General features: G+C 41.0%; 1 protein-coding gene across 4 annotated transcripts in view; it reads right to left on the bottom strand.

Moving 5' to 3' along the window:
• Positions 1 to 13,340, bottom strand: part of mllt10 (MLLT10 histone lysine methyltransferase DOT1L cofactor) — a 44,648-nt gene extending 31,308 nt beyond the window's left edge. For all 4 annotated transcript variants that reach the window (XM_041961693.1, XM_041961694.1, XM_041961695.1 and 1 more), the window contains exons 1-6: positions 12,971 to 13,340; positions 9,259 to 9,338; positions 6,306 to 6,360; positions 3,935 to 4,044; positions 3,697 to 3,800; positions 3,285 to 3,378 (exon numbers count right to left, since the gene is read on the bottom strand). In XM_041961693.1, coding sequence (XP_041817627.1) covers positions 3,285 to 3,378; positions 3,697 to 3,800; positions 3,935 to 4,044; positions 6,306 to 6,360; positions 9,259 to 9,338; positions 12,971 to 13,133 — 606 coding nt within the window. In that variant the 5' untranslated portion in view covers positions 13,134 to 13,340. The remainder of the gene's footprint in view (positions 1 to 3,284; positions 3,379 to 3,696; positions 3,801 to 3,934; positions 4,045 to 6,305; positions 6,361 to 9,258; positions 9,339 to 12,970) is intronic.
• Positions 13,341 to 21,735: the final 8,395 nt, after the last annotated feature.

The following is a 21,735-nucleotide window of genomic DNA, read 5'->3' as shown; positions in this document are numbered from 1 at the left end:
ACTTAAACTAAAAAAGGCTGACTGAACTCAAGGATAACTCAATTCAAAAACAGTCAAAAAACATTGTCACGAACATTGATTGCAGGAGTAAGCTTACTGGTCACTACTGAGTAAAAAATGCATGGAGGCAGTAGGCATTTAAAACAAAAACACATAACTCCACTGTAAAAAATGCCCATACCTTTTCAACTTTCTCTGACCAAATGTAAGCATTAGGCACACTCATTCAAGCATAGAATGACCATAAATACTACACATTGCAAAAACAATCAGGATTGAAACAACAGTAAAACCCAATGCAACCATAAGTTGTTTTATTGTTGTTTTAAAACTCCTTTGCAAAAACTAGGATCTAAAGAGGCATCATGGGACACTTTTGAGGGGTCTTGGTTATCGATCTCAGTCCAAGACAGCTTGCTCTTGCACATAATATCTGTTTCCATGGTGATACACAACTACATCCACAAATTACAGCCATATTACCTCCAGGCACAGATCAAGGTTTTTGTTTATCCAGTCTCTATTCAGAAGTACAGATCTATGACCACAGACTGGGTTTCTTTTGGCATTTCATGTAAAAACTGACTCTCCGGGGCAGCCTGGTACACCATGATCCTCTTCTGGCTTCACATGCAGCTGACTGTCTGAGGCACATGGCAATGCTTTCCCTTTTGAAAGTCTATATCTGGATTTCGATGCTGACATACTGCAAGTTAACCCTTACTAGAGTTCAGACTTAACTGCTCCTGATGAGCAACACTAAAAACCTCTTCTTAAACACAGATTATCATTCAACCTGACAGTACAAGCCTGAAAAAGAAAAAGATTTTGTATCAACTAGCCAAAAGAGAAGCAGAATTAACTTCTAACACTCAACTTTTGGGTTTATTTTCTTTGCACCGTTTTGGGGACAGATTTTCTGCTTTGTTACACTTTCAATTCAATGAATACAGCTTAACTGCCCTGTAAACGTGTTTTCACTGCTAGAGACCAGTTGCTTTGGAGGAACAGCTGGGGACGGAAAGTTATGCTACAAGGTTTGCCAGTCACCGTTACAGAAGATGCTTCAAACCAAACGCAGCTGAGTGCCAGCAACGCCCTGCATAGATTACTGGAAAAGTAAATCTGATGCATCGACCAGTGCCAATGCAAATTATTTTCATTCATATATAGTCTTGATGAAATATTGCCAAAGATAAATTTCACTGTTGTCCAGACTAAACAAGAGTAATCCAAGTTTGAAATTAGATTTGGCTCCTGACTGAGTCCAGTCAAATACCATATGTTGCTAACATGCCGTAAACATCCATCAAGTGGTATTTTATGAAACCCATTCTGCTAACAACATTACTTTCCTCATCATTGATTCCCTCTCGGGCATTCCTGTCATCCATACAATCCCATCTTAATGACATTATGCCCCAGCATCCAAAGCCATTCATACATGATCAATATAACAGCATGACTCTTTCCATCAGCTTGTTGACATCGCAAAATGTCAGATGTGTGTGTTTGTGTGTGTAGATTGTCTGAAGCTTGTCCTGTGTTTCTATCTTGCCACTGTTCCAGAAATCATAATAATCAAGTCACTTTTTTGCTTTTCATATTTGCGTCCCTCCCTCAACTAACGCAGAGCGTGTAAGTGCACACACGTGTGCGTATATCTTGTGATATGTTGTTAACTACCAGAGAGGTGGAACAACATCTGGAACACAACAGGACGTCTCTTCAGTGGGTGTGTGTGCTGAAAACACATTTCCTCTGCATATCCAGTTGCTGGATTTGTGTGTTGATATGCCTCTCCTTTTCATTCTCCTCTTATCTGACTGAATTCTGCATGACAATGGCTAGCTATCCGGGTTTGCATTATGCTGGTTGCATAGTCAGAGCAAGGCTACCAGACTATAATAGATGAGGTAGGACTATGTTCATGGACAAGTAACTGGTAACCTGACATTTAAGAGTGAAGGCCAATTGTAAGTCAAAATCCTGACTCTTTGAGTGAACCTCAATGTCTTTCAAATCACATGAACAAATCTATGTGTATTCCTATGTCTACTCTTCCTGTCTACTCTGAAAAGAGTAGAAAACAGCACTGACCTCACTTTTTTATGGAAACCATGTGTCCAATTTAAGCAAAGCAGCACAAAAGCTACTGCTATACCTGGTGACCAAATAATAAAAGCTAAATGCTAAATCACTGACATTGTATTTTCCGAAGAATTTGAAATACATAAATAATGACTAAGCCTTATTAACCTTGCTTGACCTTACAGTGAAAACCAGGCTCAAAAGGACCTCATCCAGCACCTGCAAAACCAACCCACTTCGTGCCAATACACAAGGGAGTGGAGGAGGAGATGATAGGCCACTGTTTGAGAGATTTGAAGAATCAGGAAGGGAGGAGGAATAACAGTAGATGTAAAGGGGGATGGATGGTAAATGACAAGTAAAAGAGAGGCAAGTGGGGGGGGGGGGGGGTACACTGAAAGAGGAAGCAAATTTGGGGGAAAAAGACAGATGGAGGGAAAGAACATAGAGGCCAACGGAGACAGGAAGATATCTGAAGGAGGGAAAGGGCCAAGCAGGAAACCAACAATGGAGAAAAGGTTGGAAAAAAGATGGAGAGGTGAAGGAAAGAGGAGGACAATTCTGAGGAGACAGGGATGAGTGGGACTGAGGGAGGAAAAAGATGGAAGAAATGATGGTAGGTAATCTCTCAGTGGTAGCAGAGAAATAAAAAAGCCATTCACAGGATAAAAGTATTTCCCACTGTGTTAAAGATAAACCAGTATGTGTGTGTTGTGTATGAACAGTCATTTGTCCTTGCAGTTAGTGGAATAAATATCATATAAATCCTGATGCAACTTGTTTAATAGACACACAACTTTTAAAGATACTTCCGTGCATATACATATGGTCAGGTGCAACAAACACTAACTGCTGCAAGTCAGACTGCTTTCATACTTAAATTAAACTGTTCAATGCTCATGTCATGGGGAAACATGTGCCTGCATGAGCCTAATACAAGCTAAAGAGCAAGACTTGTCATATACATGTAATCAAATGTCAAATTGTATGTTTACACCCTCATAACAAAAAACACAAGCTTGCTCCTCGGTTAAGTGGTGCAACAAATGATTAATTTAACTTAACTTTCATTTGCAGAAATAGGTCAGCGTTACAAATAAGTCTTTTTTAGTTGACAAGAATGGAGATGTGGTTTACTGCATCAAAAGACATGCTATCTGTGGTATATGACAAAAATATGAGAGAACACTTACCAGTTTGCTGTGGTGGTATTTGCAATATCCACAGTACTTGACATTGTCTGCGTCTGAGCCTTGTTCTTCACATAACAACCCCGCAAACTGGGCACTGTGGTGAAGAGTCGTGTAAAGGACATGAAAGGGATGTGAAAAACAAAATACATGTGAACACTGTTACACAATAAGCAAAAAATACGATTTGTGTTCAAGGAAGTGGAAAAGACAGTCAAAAAGTTTATTTTACACTCTAAGCGCCTGAAGCAGTGGAATACATGAAAATCTTGATATAAACAGTTTCTCCCAAAGGTTTTTGTATTAAAATACTCAACAGTATATGCAATGTATCAGACTGGCTTTGAGTGAAGAAACTGAAAAACAATCTGCTTCTTTGTCTTTGTGAGGTTAATGTGATGTGAGTGAGGCTCACCATGTGACATGGAAGGCCTGTCTGCAGCCATGTTTGTTGCAGGTCATGCAGGCTCCAGTGGCTGCTTTGCTCTCTCTGCCCTGGTCCTCACAGATATAACATGTCTGTACACACACACACAACAGAAATACACAGACTTAAAACAACCATTTTAATTCACAAACAGACTCGGTTGCTTGTAATGACATTGTAAATGGGATTTTGTGACACGTCTAAATGCACAGATGATTTCTGTTACCTTGTTGTAGCGCTCATGTGGCACAGACTGGAGTACTATGGGCTCCATAGTTGAGACATTGGCGAATTCTACCTCAGGTATGTAAAGGGCACAAACCACATGGGCCCAGCCTACAGAGACACACAGAAAACAACCTCTACACATAAATGACAGCAAAAGGTATTTTGTGGCAACATTACCGAGCTTGCGCGAAGATTTATGAACCACCCCGTTTCTGCACATTCTTCAAAGTTGCAACTCATAACACAGACTCCAAAAAATGTGACGTCTCTACACTAAATGCATAACTGACTTTCTGTGCTTCTGTGTTTGATCTGAGTTATATGACTTGGTGGGAACGTTGCCTTATAAACTCTGGCATGTGTCACACGATCAAACTGATACAGCTGATGATGGTCCCCCTTCGCACCCATCATGTTGCACTACATGATACATCATAACCCCTGACTCTATCTGCACAATGTAATTAAAGTCCAGTACAGTTCTGATTAATGCTGATGTCTATTTCTTTCTGAGCTCTTTGTGACCATACGTGAAGCTAAAATAAAGCCTTCAGACTCAGTTCCTTGTCAGAACATTAAACTTTGCAACTTTCGGTTGTTACAGATGTGAACCCAAAATGGTGTAGACCAAATGGCCACAATGGATGAAACTCCTTTGAAACTCCTTTGGCCCAAACCAAGAGAACCAAACACAACCTAAATGTGGTCTGGACTCGTAAATATTTTATTTGCAAACTGGTAGTTAATCTATCGAAGTAGCTGTTTATTGAGCCTTAACACACACACAGCTGCCTGTCAGTGAAGACAAACTGGGGGCGGTGGAATGACAGTGGGGCATGGTGGAGTGGCAGCAGAATTGACGACGAGCTGAGGAGGAGCAGAAGGAGGTCAATGGGAGGTCAACTGGAGGTGGGAGTCTCCTGCCACACTGGAGGTGTCTGTTTTTCCCCATAGCGGAAACAAAAACAGGCTTAAACTTACAGTTGAACCCCTGACCTGCCTTTGACCTGGTTTGCGGGACAGGGGGAGGAGGGCAGAGGGCGGGACGGAGGGGAGGCGGCGGGTGTGAAATGGGGGCATGTTGTTGTTTTGAAGTCCCTCCAAGAATCTGGAAGAGGCCTATAAAACAGGACTATAAAAGTGGCACAGCCTTCCTCCTCAAACTACGCATTCACACTTAAAAAACCCAACAAAGCACCCTTTACAAACATCCCTTACTCCAAGAAGTTATCAGAACCCAAAGCGTGAAGACCATGAGCTTCAGCTTTGTTGATAACGAAACTGTAGCATATCAGGACGTCAAACAAAAAAAGAAGCAAAAGGTTGTCTTGATAATGGCTTTATGAGCTTCTGTGGTAAACCATGGCAAAACCATGACAGGTAAAAACAAGACTAACTGCATTTTGTTCTTACTGCAGCAGGTAATGAACAGTAAAACCACATCAGCACTATCAAAAATATTCTAATGTAAATTTCCACACTGCTACCACATCTAATATTTCTTCACACTGACTTGTGGGAAGTGAACTTGTTGCTGACACCCCATAAATATAAGGATGTGACAGATTGTGTTTGAAAAGGTTCAGTGTGCAAATTCTTCCAACTTTGTATGTTATCATCTTTAAACTCCTGCTATAATGAGAGCAGCAATATTTACTGGGTATCTACAACTAAAAAAGAAGACCCAAAAAAGAGGCCAGGTTAGGTAGCTCTCTGTCCTTTCTTTCCTCTCTGCCTGCTATATGTTAAGATGCGGGATCAAAAACCCATTTCAGACTAATACCTTTGCTCGGCTTTATTACTGTCCCACCTGAAATAACTACCACACAGATCAACAAGTGAAGAGGAATGGACAAGAGATGGTGAGAGAAAAACGGGAGGAAAAAGAGAGGGAGAGAGGGGTCATGGGAAGGGTAAAATAAAAGAGAAAGTAGTAAAACGGTGTGTGTTAGTGTTGTCCTGATGCCTCCCTGCAGGCCTGGACACAATCCCACAGCTGTGCCTCTCTCTCTGACTGACTCAAACGCACACACACACTCACATACGCACAGAATATTTACAGTCTCCACCAAGCTGACCTCCCAGTGAACCCAGAGAGGAGACTCCTCACAGGCCATGCACTATACCCATCCTGGCCCGCCCCCTCATAAACATACATACACACACGCACACACTCATAAAACACTGACTGGCTAGGACGGTAGAGAGAAGCAGCACACACAACAAACACCAACATAACTCTCCCAGCACGCTCACACCCCCTTAAACTTGCCGGTGACATGCAATTAATGACAAAATACACAAGAGGCTCACCACAGATGTGTGTGTGTGTGTGTGTGTGTGAGTGTGAGAGCTGAGAGGGATTCTACCTCCGTTGTCTGTCCTCTTGAGGGCTCCATCTTTGTGGGGACACAGCTCACATCTCTGTGGGTAAAAAAGAAACACCAGGTCAGAGACAACCGGTCAACCTCATCTACTCCGGTTGAGGTAAACACAGAAGTATGAGAAATATGTCAGGATGTGAGATAAACTGACAAGCGGCCCTGACTAGGGCACAAGGCCAGACACTCTCGGGGAAAACACACTATCTGCCACGAAAAGGTTGTTCCTTTCTTCAAGTGTGTGTGTGTGTGTGTGTGTGTGTGTGTGTGTGTGTGTGTGTGTGTGTGTGTATCTGTAAATACAAGTCCTCAAGCAATTATTTCTGCTGCTCTGAGCCTGACAGTTCAACTCTTCCTCAACTCACAAACAAGCTTGTGTTGCTCATCTTATGGCCTCAACTGCATGTTACAAAGAGCACAGTGTGTGTGATCTGTAACAGAACAGAAAGAGTTTCTTGACCTTTACTTCCTTCTTTCTTGCCTTTTCTCCCACCAATATTCTGTTGCGTGTCAAAGTTCACAGCTAACAAACAAGAAAGTTAAGGTATTTCTACTCCACTTTCTAAAAGGCATCTTTCTGAATGATGTTTTAAAATATTGTTCTTTAGTTTCTTACTATAATTGATTTACAATAAAGTTCTGCTTAAGAAGTGGTGCACTGGTGAATCTGTCTGAACTCTGCACTTGCCAGCGATACACAACATGAACTTTCATTTTTCCTTCATCTCATAAAACCTTTCAAACATGTAAATACTCTTCCAATAAGCCTTTATTAGACAAAACATTAGAGTCAGTAGAGATCGACTCTACAGGTCCATTTAGTTCAGACCACTCAATTCAGACAATGGATGTTTTATTTAGCAAATTTGAGACAGCAAAATAAGGATTATTGGTCATCATTTATCTTTCTTCCATTTAAATTACAACTTGCAGAAAGTTGAGAACTTCACTTTATTACGTGCATTTTTCATCTTCATGAAGGCACTCAGTCAGAGAATCTGCCAGTTGCAGTTATCTGCTAACCTTGCACACAATGTAATTCTTTGTGCATACACACACACACACACACACATATTGAAACTATAAACTCCTTTTAAATACTTTTGTATGAGTATATTTATTGTCTTGAAAGGAACACCTCACCAACATTTTGCATTTGTCAGTCTGGAATGCTGGACAAACAAGTTTGAACAAAGATTGCTTCAAGAAGAACAAAGTTTGACTGTCGACCTAATGATGTGAAGATTTTGTGCACTTGGACAGTGTTTGACAGCTTTGTTCAAAGCATTCACATGTACTTAAGTGACCTTGTTTTTGTCAGATGTTTGCCCTAAACTCATTTCATTTCTTAAATGCCATGTAAATGTATTAGGTTAAGAGGTTAGACGACAACATAGCTTTCCTGCTACATTTCTGCTGGAGACACGTTGCCCTGTGCGCACACATGAATACAGCAAGGAGCCAGATCATTCCTAGCACCTGTATCAACAACTAAATGAGTAAATCTTACCCTGACAAAATCTCGACAGATCCTCAGAAGTTTGCCGAGGTCACATTAAGTTTAAACTCAACAAGCCATACCGGTTTGTGGCTTTTTGTGCCAAGTTTCACAAAAAGAACATGTGAAATATAGAAGCTCTTTAGCCCAATTCAGTCCGGTCTTACATGACAGGATTCAGAGATCTGTGGGAAGCCGGTCAGTCCTGCAGCAGTTGTTGCGCTGCATTGCTAACATTTTCACATGCTGATACAGAATAGATAGCTGGACGCTTGCTTGCCATAGTTTGCCACACAGTTGGTAAAAGTGGCAACACTCAAAAACAGCATTTTAATCTTTTACAGAGCTTTGCAATCAGGACTACACAGATCGCAGGCTGACAGGCAGGCTAAGGTCAAAAGACAGCGGGAGATGGCACATGCCACAGTAAACCCTGCTGGTGAAGGCAGTTGCTCCACAAAATGTGGCAGTGGTAGTTAGGTTCTGTGCAGATCTACCTTATAATTTCACTAGTTACAATGCCTTTGCCATATACTGCAGCATATATATAAAACATATATCTGTTTTGAGATTTTAGAAGGAACAACTGACTTAGTGGACAAACAACACAAGCAAGCTTTCAAGCCTCAGTAATGGCAGCGATGATACTATAGCTCTGTAATAAATAGTGTCATTTAGTACCTCCTTAGTACCTAAGAATTTCTTCTTAGGTTCCTTGTTTTTGGCCCTATAAAGCAAATTTTGTGTAGTATAACTGACAGCTTCCCAAACATGTTGCACTGCTTTAAACCACATATATCCAGTAAGCCGTACAGTAAGGCTGAGAAATATGGAAATATTTATTTATTTACCATTATTGCATTGTAAGATTTTATTTTTCACATGCCAGAGGCATTCAGATATATAAAGAACCACATTTTCTTTTTACCCAGCAGTCCATTTTAAATTATGCCAAGCTGTCGTAATGCAAACCAATGTTGGTTTTGTTTTTTCTGCTGTCATCCAGTCCTGAAGTGCAGGAATTAATGACTCCTCTTGTATTGTGTTTCCTCACACAACAACTAAAATATTCAGAAACAGTAGACTTCTCACATTCAGTACCGACTCAAAGCAATGTTCTCATCAGCACTTTAACTCAACATTATGTGTCAGTGCTTCCTTGAATGGTAATGAACAGGACGGTGGGACTTTAGAGATTCTGACTATCCATACTGATGAAATATTACAGTGTCTTCAACATGCATTTGTGTCATTTTAACTGGTTTGTTCCAGGCTCTTACACTGATGATGCAAGACTTCAGCTGGCATTGTTTTCTTGTTGCATTTATAAATGACAGCACTGTTCAAGAATGAGCATGAGGTCCACCATATTGGCCAGACAGTCCTGTTATTCCAGGAGGTCACTCATAAATGATGAATAGATACTTGGATCGTGTGACTCACCACGCGGGCTGCTCTCTCCTGAGATTCACACTTTCTGCAGAACCAAGGACCAGTGGGCACCTGCACGATGCCATAGCAGGCTGCAGAGAGACAGGGGAAGGGGTCATCACAACCAGAGCAAAAGACTAGGGAATACATTAACACAGTGATAATGAAACCACATCAAATCTGATGATGCTTGGTAACATCTTTAACAATATCACACTTATCTAAACTTCCAACATTTTTTATATGTGCCAGAAGGCAAACTAACAGACGGCGGCACACGCTGCTGTAGTTTTTACATCACATTACTGACAGCTGACAGTTTGCCAACGCTACAAAATATTTACAGCCCCTGGGACCCAGGCAGAATCACTGGTAATGAAATGTCAAGACACATAGTCATCAGACAGCATTCAAACAGTCCCATCTCTACTTGACCTCCTAAACACATTTATATGAAAAAGGTCAAAAAACAGTTGTCATTCTTTACAAACTTGTGTTACTTAATATTTTGTCACTGCATTAGCTGAATATATGATTTGTAAGACGGACCTCGACTTCCAAAGCACACCTAGTCCTTTCAGTTTGAGTTATAACCTGATTTCACTGATGCTTACTCGACTCAGACCTGAAGTTGCGGTACAGGCGGCGCTACCCTAAATGTGGCAGCACTACTCTAAATAGCCTACCTCTACACATTTTCAGATTATGTCTGATCTCACCAGAGCCCATAAGCCAATGAAATAAACAGCTATAATCCAGATTTCTGAGAACAAAACACCCAAAGGTTATCGAGTTCAAATGAAAAAACGGGTGACCAGGCTTAAAGACAAAGCATCAAATACTGGTTAACTAAGATACACTCTGCACACACTGCATGCCTGGTTCATTTTAATAATCATTGCTGGCTGATCCAATCCATGTTAAACCATGCCACATACAGTATGTGAATGCTTTGTTGTTATTTTGTGTTCAAACACACAAGAGACATGTCTTATTCATAATTAATTTGTTAACAAATGTTAAAAGATTGTGCTTGTTACTGTAAGTGTGTTGCATCCTGTGTTGGCTGCATCAATACTCACTAGATATATGTAGATGCACTCAAGCCATCGTTCATGTTTGAAATTGAGGATACTCACCAACCTGTAAGACAATACTACACCTTCTCGTGCTATCTTCCAAAATGTTCCCTCAACATCAGTATATGGTACATGGTAAATGGACTGTATTTATGTAGCTTTTTTCTAATCTTACCAGCCACTCAAAGCACTTCACAACATGAGCCAGCACCCATCCACTCACATTCATACACTGGTGGCAGAGCTCATCAGGAGCGAAAACCACTCACACACCGATGGCACAGCCACTGGGAGCACTTTGGGTTTCAGTTTGGATTCCAGGTAGACTGCCAGGGATGGAACCACCAACTGTATGATAAGTGGACAACCGCCCTACCTCCTGAGCCACCCATACATATCCACAGTGTATATTCTATAACATATAGTTTGAAATTGTGCTGAAGTGTGTTTTAGGATGATAAAATTATTGTTTCTGTAAATGGAGTGTGTAGGCTTTGGTGAGAGTGATATAGTGGCTGTTTCTGGTTAAACAAAAAGGATCTTACTCTTTAACAAAAAGATCTATTTCTGTAGGGATCCCTTCCATGTCAGACACTTAGAATGACAATCTGAGTATATCAGTGGAACAAACAAACGCTTTTAGTGGACATACTTTGACAGTGTGCAAATGCCCAGAGGTACTACTTTGCAGCCCATTTTGCGGCTGCAGTGCTCTCACTCAATACTTGACAAATTTCAAAAATTGTTGTCCATTAGTCACTTGGACACAAACAAATGAGGAAACAACATCTATAAACACAGACAATATTTGACGGGAATTTCTCCAATTTGTCCGGGACACTGAAATCTTCCAGGACATGTGGACCGGTACCAGTGTTTTTTAAAGGGAAAACCTGACTGGGAAATGCAGGCGGGAAATGGGTGTCCAGCTATCGAAAACAACATGAACTGAAACTGACATTCCTAGTTCTGACAATCGTAAAGCTTGCATTTTAAGGTCTGATTCCTGAAATGCAGATAAGCCACTCACTGGACACTGTTGAATGTTGCGACTTAATTCTACCTGCAAACATATCTAAATTTAACAGACACTGTCATAACTGTGGCTCAGTGGGAGATCTGAATAAGGTATCAGATGACATGACAGGGTGCAGTTACTTATCTGAACCAAAACCCTGTCTATTCTAAACTAATACAGTAAAGGCTGTCTGTTACCAATAATTCACTACAGGAGGAAGATGTGGCTTCCAAGCCATGGTGCCTGTGTATCCTTCCAACCCTCCCAAAGCATGTGTCTCTGCAAAGCATTATACATCAAATAAAGTAAACAATGTGCTCCATGGTCAGTTATTAAAGCAAAGAAATTTGACCAGACCACATTTGGGAAGTGGCTGGATGTTTAACAGCAGGCTCATGTTTTGATATAAGCACTTTATCAGTGGTCTCATACTCAAAATATTGCAGCTTTCAGTATTTAGTAACACTTGTTATTAAAGCTTTAAAACTCCACTTTTATTCTGGACAGATCTTGTGGTAATAGAATATAATATGTGATGCCTGATGGGGCACATTTGATACTGAGTATCACAATCCACAAAAAATAACTTTCCCATCTAGCTGTCGCATGAGCTTCACAATGTGCTTAATCTAAGACAAACTGATACAAGTATTGTCTACAGAATCATGAAGCTTGACAGGCTCAGGCTGGGATAATGTGATGCAACTTTAATACAAAATATTAATCACTGTGAGATTTGGAATAATTGTGTCTCCAATCATAAAATACTGAGTCATATAACCACTAACAGTGCCTAGGATTAGTTTCTGTAACTTTAAGCCAGCAAAGAGAAACATGTGGATCAAAAGGTTGTAAAGTTTGACTAGATCTGACGGTTGCCATGTATGTAACAGTTGTGCTCCTGTCAGGCCTATTTCACAATCCAAACACGCTACCAAGCTGTTATAAACAAAGCCATGTAACCGGTGCAACTACACTGAAATGCATTGGCATGGTTTCAGACATTTCAAATAGTTTCAGTCTCCCACTGTTTGCCTAATGGACACATGGCCAGCTGTTAAGTTTGTAAACACTGGACGTCATAATCTGAGTCATCTTGGGTGAGCACTGCTTTGGCAGCACTACAACACTGTAGCTATACCAGAAACTAACATGCAGCCAGTAGAAATTATTATTTTGCTGCTTGAACGGCTCCAAATATTGGACTCCACACATAAAAAGCAGCGTCTCATGAAGTTCACCCTCCATGTCTAATGCAGTGTTTACTATTCTTTGCCAGGCAGTGGGACAAATTATATATTTTTAAGTAACCCTGCTTCTCTGTGACCCACTTGACAGCTTCTGACGGGGATTTAAAAAAATATAGTATCAAGACTCGCCGCCAGAAATGTGTTAATAAAGTAGCTGCCAACAATCGTCCGTGACGGATTACACAGGCTATATGAACCTCCAAGCCAGAGCAGCAAACTGCCCTGCTGCATGAGTTGCGCCTGACCTCAGCCTGGCCTTGGTGAGGGCAGGCGGAGGAGGCGGCTCCATACGGAGCGCTCCATAACCTTGCAACAAGACAACGCTAACTAGCCTGCAAGCTAACCGCTACCTCCTAGCCAAGCTAGGAACAACTTACCTTGATGCACGGCGACATTGCAGCCGTGTCCGTCGCAGTAGACAAGCGGGTTTTCCGCCCAGCCTCTCTCGTCTGAGCAAACACAGCAACCTCCGATCATCTCCTTCATATTACACGTCGAGAACTCGTCGTCCACCGCCAGACAACGCTCGCCGGAGACCATCTACGAAGAAAGCGGACATGCGGAAGAATACGATATACAGATAAACCGCAACCTTCGCCGAAGACGTCCCTCTTTCCCCTGCTACACCGCTTTAAGTCCCACTCGATCGAAATGTCATGTTTAAAACGTGTTTATGTCCCTTTTCGACCCAGTATTTTTTCACCAAAACATCCACTTCACGGCGCGACGGTGAGGAGAAGAGGGGGGACTTCGTAGAGAACAGGAAATGCGTAATGACGCAAGGCGCGTGTGTGTGCGTGCCGCTGACAGGAAGTAAAAGACGGATGTGATTGGGTCTCCAGCAACGTTCCATTTTGGTTCCACATGGCCGAGATGGTTTGAAACTTTGTAGCAGAGAAACCTCACTGTCCTCGAATCACTGTCAGCAGTGTAGCAACATGGAGGTAGGCAAAGATGTGGCGTATCGCTGACAGAGACCGACCAAGTTCAGCAGCTGTTAAAAGCACACTGTTTCGAAAAAAGATCTGAGTTTTCATCTGTTTAAAATTTGTTTACAGCTGGACTCTAATTCTTTATCTGCTGAGTGTATGGGTTGTGATGCGTAGAGCATAGCTGCATTGAAAAGAAATGTGAATACTTGCTTCAAATTAAAAATCAGAGGCTGTACTATCAGTTTGAGGGTCATGTTTGATTGTTTTACAAAATAGCTCAATATAGAACTGAAGTGACTAGTCAATTAAATTTATTAATCAAGCAACACAAATTAATTAACAACATGTTTGGTAATTATTTAATCAAATAAGTAGTTTTAAGCAAAATGCAAATCAAGCGTGAGGATTTTGTGCTGTGTTTTTTATAATTGTATTATTTATCAACGTTTTGGACTGATGGTTGGAAAAAACAATAAATAGAAATATGTCAACTTGGTTCATGGGAAGTTTTAACAAACATTTATATATATACATTTTATTAAAAAAATAAAATAAAACAAGGTTGAGCACAGCAGTCCCTCACTGGACTGGACTGGACTTTACAGAATAAGCAATTAGCTGGTTAATCAAGACAGTAATTGGTATAATAATCAGCAATTAAAATAATAGTTACAGGCCTGAACAAATGTGTTCATACCTAAACCTCTATGGGATTTTTCTACATTTAAGATTTGTTTTATTCTAAGCCATTTGGATCACTGTCACAAGACTTCACAACTGCTCTATATGCAAAATGTGCTAATTTGTAATTATGCTCTAAGATTAATAATTCTTATAAGATGTAATGCGGAATGTTTTCCAGATACCAGTTATATTTGTACACATAAACACATGCATCCTTAAAAGTGAGGCTTGTAGATGTTGTATTGGATTTTATTGCATCTTACTACACTCGTTTAAAATAACATGACAAGAGATGATAAAAAAAAACCTGACAACAACAACAGTGTTTTTTACAGCTTTAAGGTCAATGACAACTTACTATGGGTTTGATTATTTTTAAGAGATTTTCTTTAAAAAATGATAGCTCATATATAATAAATCTGAATTGTGGTTTAATGTATGCCTACAGCTCTCAAAAAATCAACAGCTTGGGTTGGAACTTCAAGTAACTAAAATATGCTGTGTTTTTTAACTTTGCCATTTCAATATGATTAAGAATGGAAAAGGTATGCAGCTGTAGTCAGCATGGAGCCAGTACACTGTAGACAGCAATTTGAAAAGCTTTTCATTGTAAAGATGAATACCTTCATCTTTCAAAAAATGTATATAGAATGGGCTTTGAGAATCCTACATCAGGCTGCGTATCAGACCTGTCAATATACAGTTTTGTTTTGATAGCATCCCCATGCTGTTGCCAAGGATGCTCCAGAACACACACACACAAACAAATACACACACATACACACACACCCTACTCCAAGCACTCAGCTGCTGCTTGCATCACCGATTCCTCTGAGCGAGCTCCCGCTCTTGGTTTCCAGAGAAACGTAATGACTTGCCAATAATGCGCAAGAGCACACGAGCGTCCTCCGTGTAATATGGTGAGCGAGAGGTCCCTGGGAGTGCCTGCCCATTGTTTGCTTTAATTTCAAATTGCTCAAATGCTCCAGTCGACACTGGGCACTGCACTAAAAGGGGGTGTGGGAGGGATGGGGAGCTGGGGAAAAGGGAAAAAAAAGTGAATTGTGTGTGGCAGGGGAAAACCTATTAGAGCTAGAGAGAACAAAGGGAGGCGAAGGAGGGGGCAGCGGTGGTGAAGGGGCCCATATAGCTACTGAAACACTGAAAATGGCAAATGATTTTTACAACTTGCACTTGATTAAGTCAAAGTCTGCTTGAATCATGTGTAATGTTCCTCGGGTTGTCAGAGAGGAGCTGTCTCTGAGACAGAAAATTGCAGCGACACTGTCTGCTTGGTGACCTCAAAGTACATATGCTGTAGCACTCAGAGCTTTTATACAATTTCAGTTCTGTGATTATAACCAGGCAGTCCTCTTCCATGCTTTATGTTCGAGCTTTGTTGATCACACTGTACGTCATCAACTTGGTATTTGTATGAGGATTTCTAAATCCATGCACTGCAACAGAGTTTCTGTGGCAGTCCTTGAAAATTAGCTGTCTCGTCTCAACCCTTTTGCTACATAACAGATGTACATAGTTAGAGAAATAGTTAAAATTTAACACCCTGAAGAAACCTGCACAATTTTGCCAACGTATAAATGTAGCCTATAGAGCAGGAATAATGTCATAGGCTACTAACTTTATAGGGGTTTTCAAAAATTGGGCCTGTATATTCCGCACAGTAGGTAGCCTATTTCACTTGCACAATATAGTGGTAAAGGTAGACCTTGGTGAGAGAGAGCAGAAATAAACAAAAGACTGAGACAACATCCTTGACAAACAGTCGATTGTGGCATTTCCCATTTTATTGACTTTGCAGTTCACAAGCATTCAGGAGACCCATATAGAAACAATGTATGGAAATACAAGAGTTTAAATGGCTTTCCTGTAGTATGCTCATTCATACTCCTTCTTGTCTCTTTTGGTCTGCATTTAATTGTCTGTAAGGTGACTTCACAGTGCTTGAGATTTAAAAAGTCAGAAGGCTCTCATCATTGGGTTCTGGGCATGTTTGCATAGGCTGAGTGAAGTTTTGTGGTCTCTCTGTGCAGAATAGGGAACGTGTGAAATACGCAGGGAGGAAAGGCAACACTGGGAAAAGCAGCCCACACACCCACAGACTTATACATAAGCTGTACCTGAAATGGCATTGTGTTGAGGCATTGTATACACAAGTGTTCGACTAACTGAACTGCCTGCTGGTTATTTATTTTGTCTAATGGTTACTGCTCTTTATGGTTGTCCACTTAACTCCATCTCTTTTAAAGCTTGTGTTTTCTTGACATTTATAAATTACCAGAAAGACCCAATAGCACCGAATGTTTGTTAGAAACATCACACAAGTAATAAAATCAATTTTTGTTCTTAAACATTGCATCCCCTGTGTGTGTGTGTTTGTGTGTGTGTGTGTGTGTGCCCGTGCACGCATTGCTGGGGAACTCCGCAGAAAACTAAAGCAGTCTGGGAGGAATGTTTTCACAGACTGAGCTCATAAGCTTCAACAAATGACTACTGACAGCTAAGTATAGGACTTTTATTTTGAAGCAATTGTTTGGTTTGGTTGTGTTCCGAAACAGACGCCATATGCTTGTTTTCAGATCAATTTATTAATGAGTAATGGCTATTTTTTTCATGGGTGCCATGGAGGATCTATGGCATGTAGACCTTGCTAAACAAAATAAACAGTCTCACATTGTTTATGTTAAGTTCAAGAAAATGTGTGTCGTGTGACATGTTTGATCAGTTTTTACACAATGGCATATAAATTTAGCCCAACTATTATTCTTTAAGCCTAGTTAAATAGAAACAATGAAAACGTTGTTTCACAGACAAAGCATTGTGTTAGCAGCACACACATGCACAAGTTCTTCATCTTTCCAGTCCATCTCCCTGTTGCATGCACACAGCTTATAGTAAAGATTATTCACCTGCAGCAACCCCAGTAATGCATCATTAAATTTAACAGAGCCTGATATTCATTAATGCAGTAATTATGGGCTATTTTTCAAGCAGATATCCTAAATGGTATTTTTATGTCCATAGTATAGACATACTTGGGCTGATTCTGCATGTTTTTCTTACGGTTCATGGCAGTTTATGGTAAATGCAATAACATGTCTGTTGTAAGGGCTGTAATGGTAGTAATAGACCATGTGCGTTCCATTCTGTGTCACAGGATTTTTGTCCTTATAGGACAGAATGTGTTGGGAACAATTGGAGAGGAAAAAGAGACTATAACTTCACTTCAGTAAACTAACCAATTATTTGTTTTAATAGTCATCAGCTATTCAAATAAAAAATGTCCGTGTTTTTCCATCTGCTGCTGAGTTAAGATTCCCGATATGTGCACGCGGGACATGTTGAAGAGTTGCAAACACTGAAATGACCTGAGCAGCAAAATGAACCCACCGCTCCACAGCCACAATGCTTCTTTCCCACCACACTCAGACCCATCAGTGTTTACCTATAGTCTCCTCTCTGGTCTGCGAGTGGGGCCCAGGAAAAAATAGTCCCAACACGGCGGGGTGAAAGGTGAAGAGAGCCCTCCCCCCACCACTGTCCGCACACACTTCAGGCTCGGATTGCATGTAAAATCACATTCTCCCGGGGTGGTTGGGGGGTGGAGAGGAATTCATTGTTTTGGCATGGGGCAGTGGGTTTGTGTCATAAAAAGTCTATGCTCTTACAAGTGCCTGCGCCTCCTTGACCAAGTGTCTCCATAAAACTCAATGCAAAACAAATGAGTTGGGGCTGCGAGAGCAACACGTTTGGTCTGATGAGTGTTAGGAAAGTGGAAGCGTTTGGGAGCTTGCCTACACCAAAAGATTTTTATGGCCAGTGAGCTTATAAAATGTATGAAATTCACCAGATGAACCAGTTACATAAACGTCGTCGAAACCGGTTTTCACATTATGATTGTGTGTGTGTGTGTGTGTGTGTGTATGGACTTACTTTATGTTTTGCAAGCCTATAAAGTTAAAATCAACTGCGCTCGTTTATATTTATATTCCATAAATGGCGCATCAAAGTTCCAAACAGTTTCACTCCTGTTAAAATGTAGGTTACACTGCACAAAACTATGTGTGTTTACGGGTCATGCGCGCGCGTGTATGTGTGCGTGCAGGCCGTGTCCTCACCGTAATCCGTCTATCTCCCCCATTAAGCCGGTCAGTGAAGTAGTGGAAAACAAGAAAGTAGGTAAAAACAGCAGCCGAGAGAACATCCGCCATTAACACTTTACATCAAAAATAGTTGTATTCATGCATGTTTCACTTTTAAATATTCTCAGTATGTATGACTGGGGGTCCTACAGATTAGCGTGAGTTTTGCTGGCTTCATTTCACTATAACTCCAGCCAAACCACAAACACATCCGGCCTACACGGGAGTAGCCCGGTGTCCATCACTGGAAATGAGCCTGAAGTGCAACATTTGGTCGTGAGGTAGCACACAGCGGGCTGTTGTAAGAAACCTCCACCGCGCTTGAGTTCTCTCTCTCGGCCTCTCGGTCTCGTCTCCTCCCCTCCGCTCCCGGCCGACATCCATGCGCAGGAGAGGGTGGAAAAAGTGCTCAGTGGCATCTGGTGTATCACAAATCTGCATAACAAAGAGTCCCTGGTCTTAATTGGAAATACTCGAATATGTATATACACACAAGGTTATTTTTATTCAGTAATTGTTGCAGTGTTATATTATTGTTTTAGATGGCCCTCAATTCAGATCTTGGGATAAGTGAAGAGCTCTAACTCTAAAACAACGATTATTGAGTCAGCATGGGGCACTTGCACGTCAACTTCACTGGCAAAAAAATAATATTTTTTTACGTATTTTAGTTATTTATTTTTTGAAGCAAGTAAATATCCTTATTTTATTTGGTCATATTTTTTTTAAAAAGTTTCGCATGCTCTGTCAAATACATTAAAATAAATAAAGAAGTAAAAATAATAACTAAGGATATGTGATGAACATACTACTGATGTTTGCTCTATGTCAGGGGAGAGGTTAGTAGAGACCTGTGACAATACTGAAAAAAAGTTTTGAGAAATTGGTGTTAATTGATCTGGGTTGCAGTGTCTTCACAAACGTCAGAACGGTTGTGCGCAATCTCATGATTTTGTGATCCAACATGTATTTGTGTGACAGGACAGTTATATTCTCTGTGCAAAGCGCTCATGACACTCATCACTTTGGATATGGACCAGTTTAGGTCAGGAGAGGACAATTGGTTAGTTTACATTGTTTTTAATTGTCTGGCAATATACTGTATGGTTAAAAAGGAAAAGCACAAACACGTATTGTGCCAAACAAAAAAGAAAGGAGCGAGAGAGTCAGCGGTCGGGACGTGAGATGATCGTTCCTCTGTGCACCGAGGCTCAGGGCTCTGAGTTATTCCCCCGGGGATCCAGACCTCAACAAGCTGCCCCTCCTCTCACTTCACTCTTCTGCATCCGTGAAACTCCGCGTGCTCCATGTATCGATGCTGTCATACAGAATCAGTACGTGAAAGGCGAGTTTTGCTGCAGCTAAAGCGAGGACGGCTCACCGTGCAGGTCAGTATTTGTACGTAAAGCGACGAGAATGCAGGTCAGATGACCCATGGGTGTAAGGGAGTTAGAGTGGAGTTCACTGGAGTGTTTGGGCAGCGTATCAGACGTAGTCACTGGTAGTTGCGCAGAGGCGCACCAACACACACAGACACACACACACACACACACACTGTGTTCTTTCATGGTGTGTTTCAGTGTTTCATGTGTAACCCCGAGCCTAACCCCCAATGTCTACAAGTAACTTATGCGGTGCATAACAGCCTTCTGCGGTTTATCGAGTAAAATATAACCTACATAAGCAAGATATTTTTCACATTAGCGGCTGCTATAATTATAACATTTAATTATCTCTGTGATTCTATGCAACCATACGCAACCACTGTAATGTAAATGTAACTCTTAGATTAGAAGAAACGGCTTATCCCTAAAAAAGAGATAAATACCTTTGGTCCACAACAAGACATAGTCCCTATGACCCTAAACAAGCTGACATTTCAAGGTGCAACACTGTGACCCTAATCCCCCTAACGCATGCGCACGTGTGTTATGGCTACAGGTACTGTATATAGCATGCGTGTTTGTATATATTATTTTATTTTTTTCCCCCACGTAATTCATTAATTTGTCCATCAAATCCCATCAATACACTGTCTTCTTTATATTGTTTGATATGCACTAGTCCATGACCACCACGTTAGAGATTATGCTCTACAGTGCACTATTGCGTGGATCGTGTGGATATGATCCAATCATATTCAGAGGTTTAACAAGGAGCTATAATAACAACGCCTACATATGTAACACGCTGTTTGATGTAACACTGAGGTAACATGGGTTCTATTCAACATACAGTGAATGGTCTGTAAATAAGTAAATAGGCTTAACATTGTGGAGATGAGCATGCCCGGTCTTGAGTTTGGCCCCACCACGCACAGCGCTGCCCGTGAGGAACGGACCACAAGGGATTCGCGTGTTTTATAGATAACAAAGACGGAACTTAACGCAGGAAGTGTTGGGAAAATGTGGCTCAGGGAGGAAACACAATAGCGAGTCCAAACAACCGTATGTCGTCCTACCGGTAATTCAGACAGTTAGCCTATATAATATACTACACAGTCACATTATTTCGACACCGTTGTGAATGGTGGTTTCAGCCTTTCTTTATAGTCCGTGCATGTGTGCGCGTGCGTTTTACAGATTGCGTGGCTCTTTTGTGTGTGTGCGCGTGCGCACATGCTTGCGTGCACGCGCCATGAAAAGTCAAAACGCTGTGTGTGTGTGCGCGCGCGCGTGTCGTTGTTTTCGGTGAGCACATGCAATATGCACAGGCGGGTTAAGCGTGTTCAAAGTATTACGCACGACACCAAACACAAAAAATCCTGGTGATAAAATAGCCTCGATGACAACGCTCAATAAAATCGTTCAATAATCCAACAGTAGCCTGTGTTCCTGTTCCCCCTACTATAAAAAGATACTTGTTGGTGTAAGGTATTATACATATTATTAGCATGACCGTTTATTGCTATTAATTATTGTTGAAATATTGTAGATATATTCTATAATTGTTGCTCGAGGTTCCGTTAAAATGTTTTCAACAGGAAATCTTAATTGGATTATTTAAGTGGCTGCAGCTTTAACCTACATTGTCGGGAAAATCTGGTGGGAAAAGCAACCCTGACTCTGCACTTTTAGTCTGTCCAATCATTGTTCACGTTGTTTAATCAGGGTGAAAAGTAGGCTACAATTTAACAGGAATTTGCCGGTTTAGCATGACTCCACTATATTCACAAGAATATAAATTCTAAAGTTTGACGGTCTGTACATTTTGTATCTCGGAATTAAAAAAAATGCATGCGTAAATACACAAGATATTAACAGCGCTACACCCTGCTTTACAGCAAATTATGTGTCAAATAATTACACACACACACACAGAGAGAGAGAGAGAGAGAGAGAGTAAAGGGAAATGGTGTATAGATAT

The sequence above is a fragment of the Chelmon rostratus genome, chromosome 20 (genome assembly GCF_017976325.1).
Source record: "Chelmon rostratus isolate fCheRos1 chromosome 20, fCheRos1.pri, whole genome shotgun sequence".
Lineage (NCBI taxonomy): Eukaryota > Metazoa > Chordata > Actinopteri > Chaetodontiformes > Chaetodontidae > Chelmon > Chelmon rostratus.
This window is presented reverse-complemented; position numbering and strand designations above follow the sequence as displayed.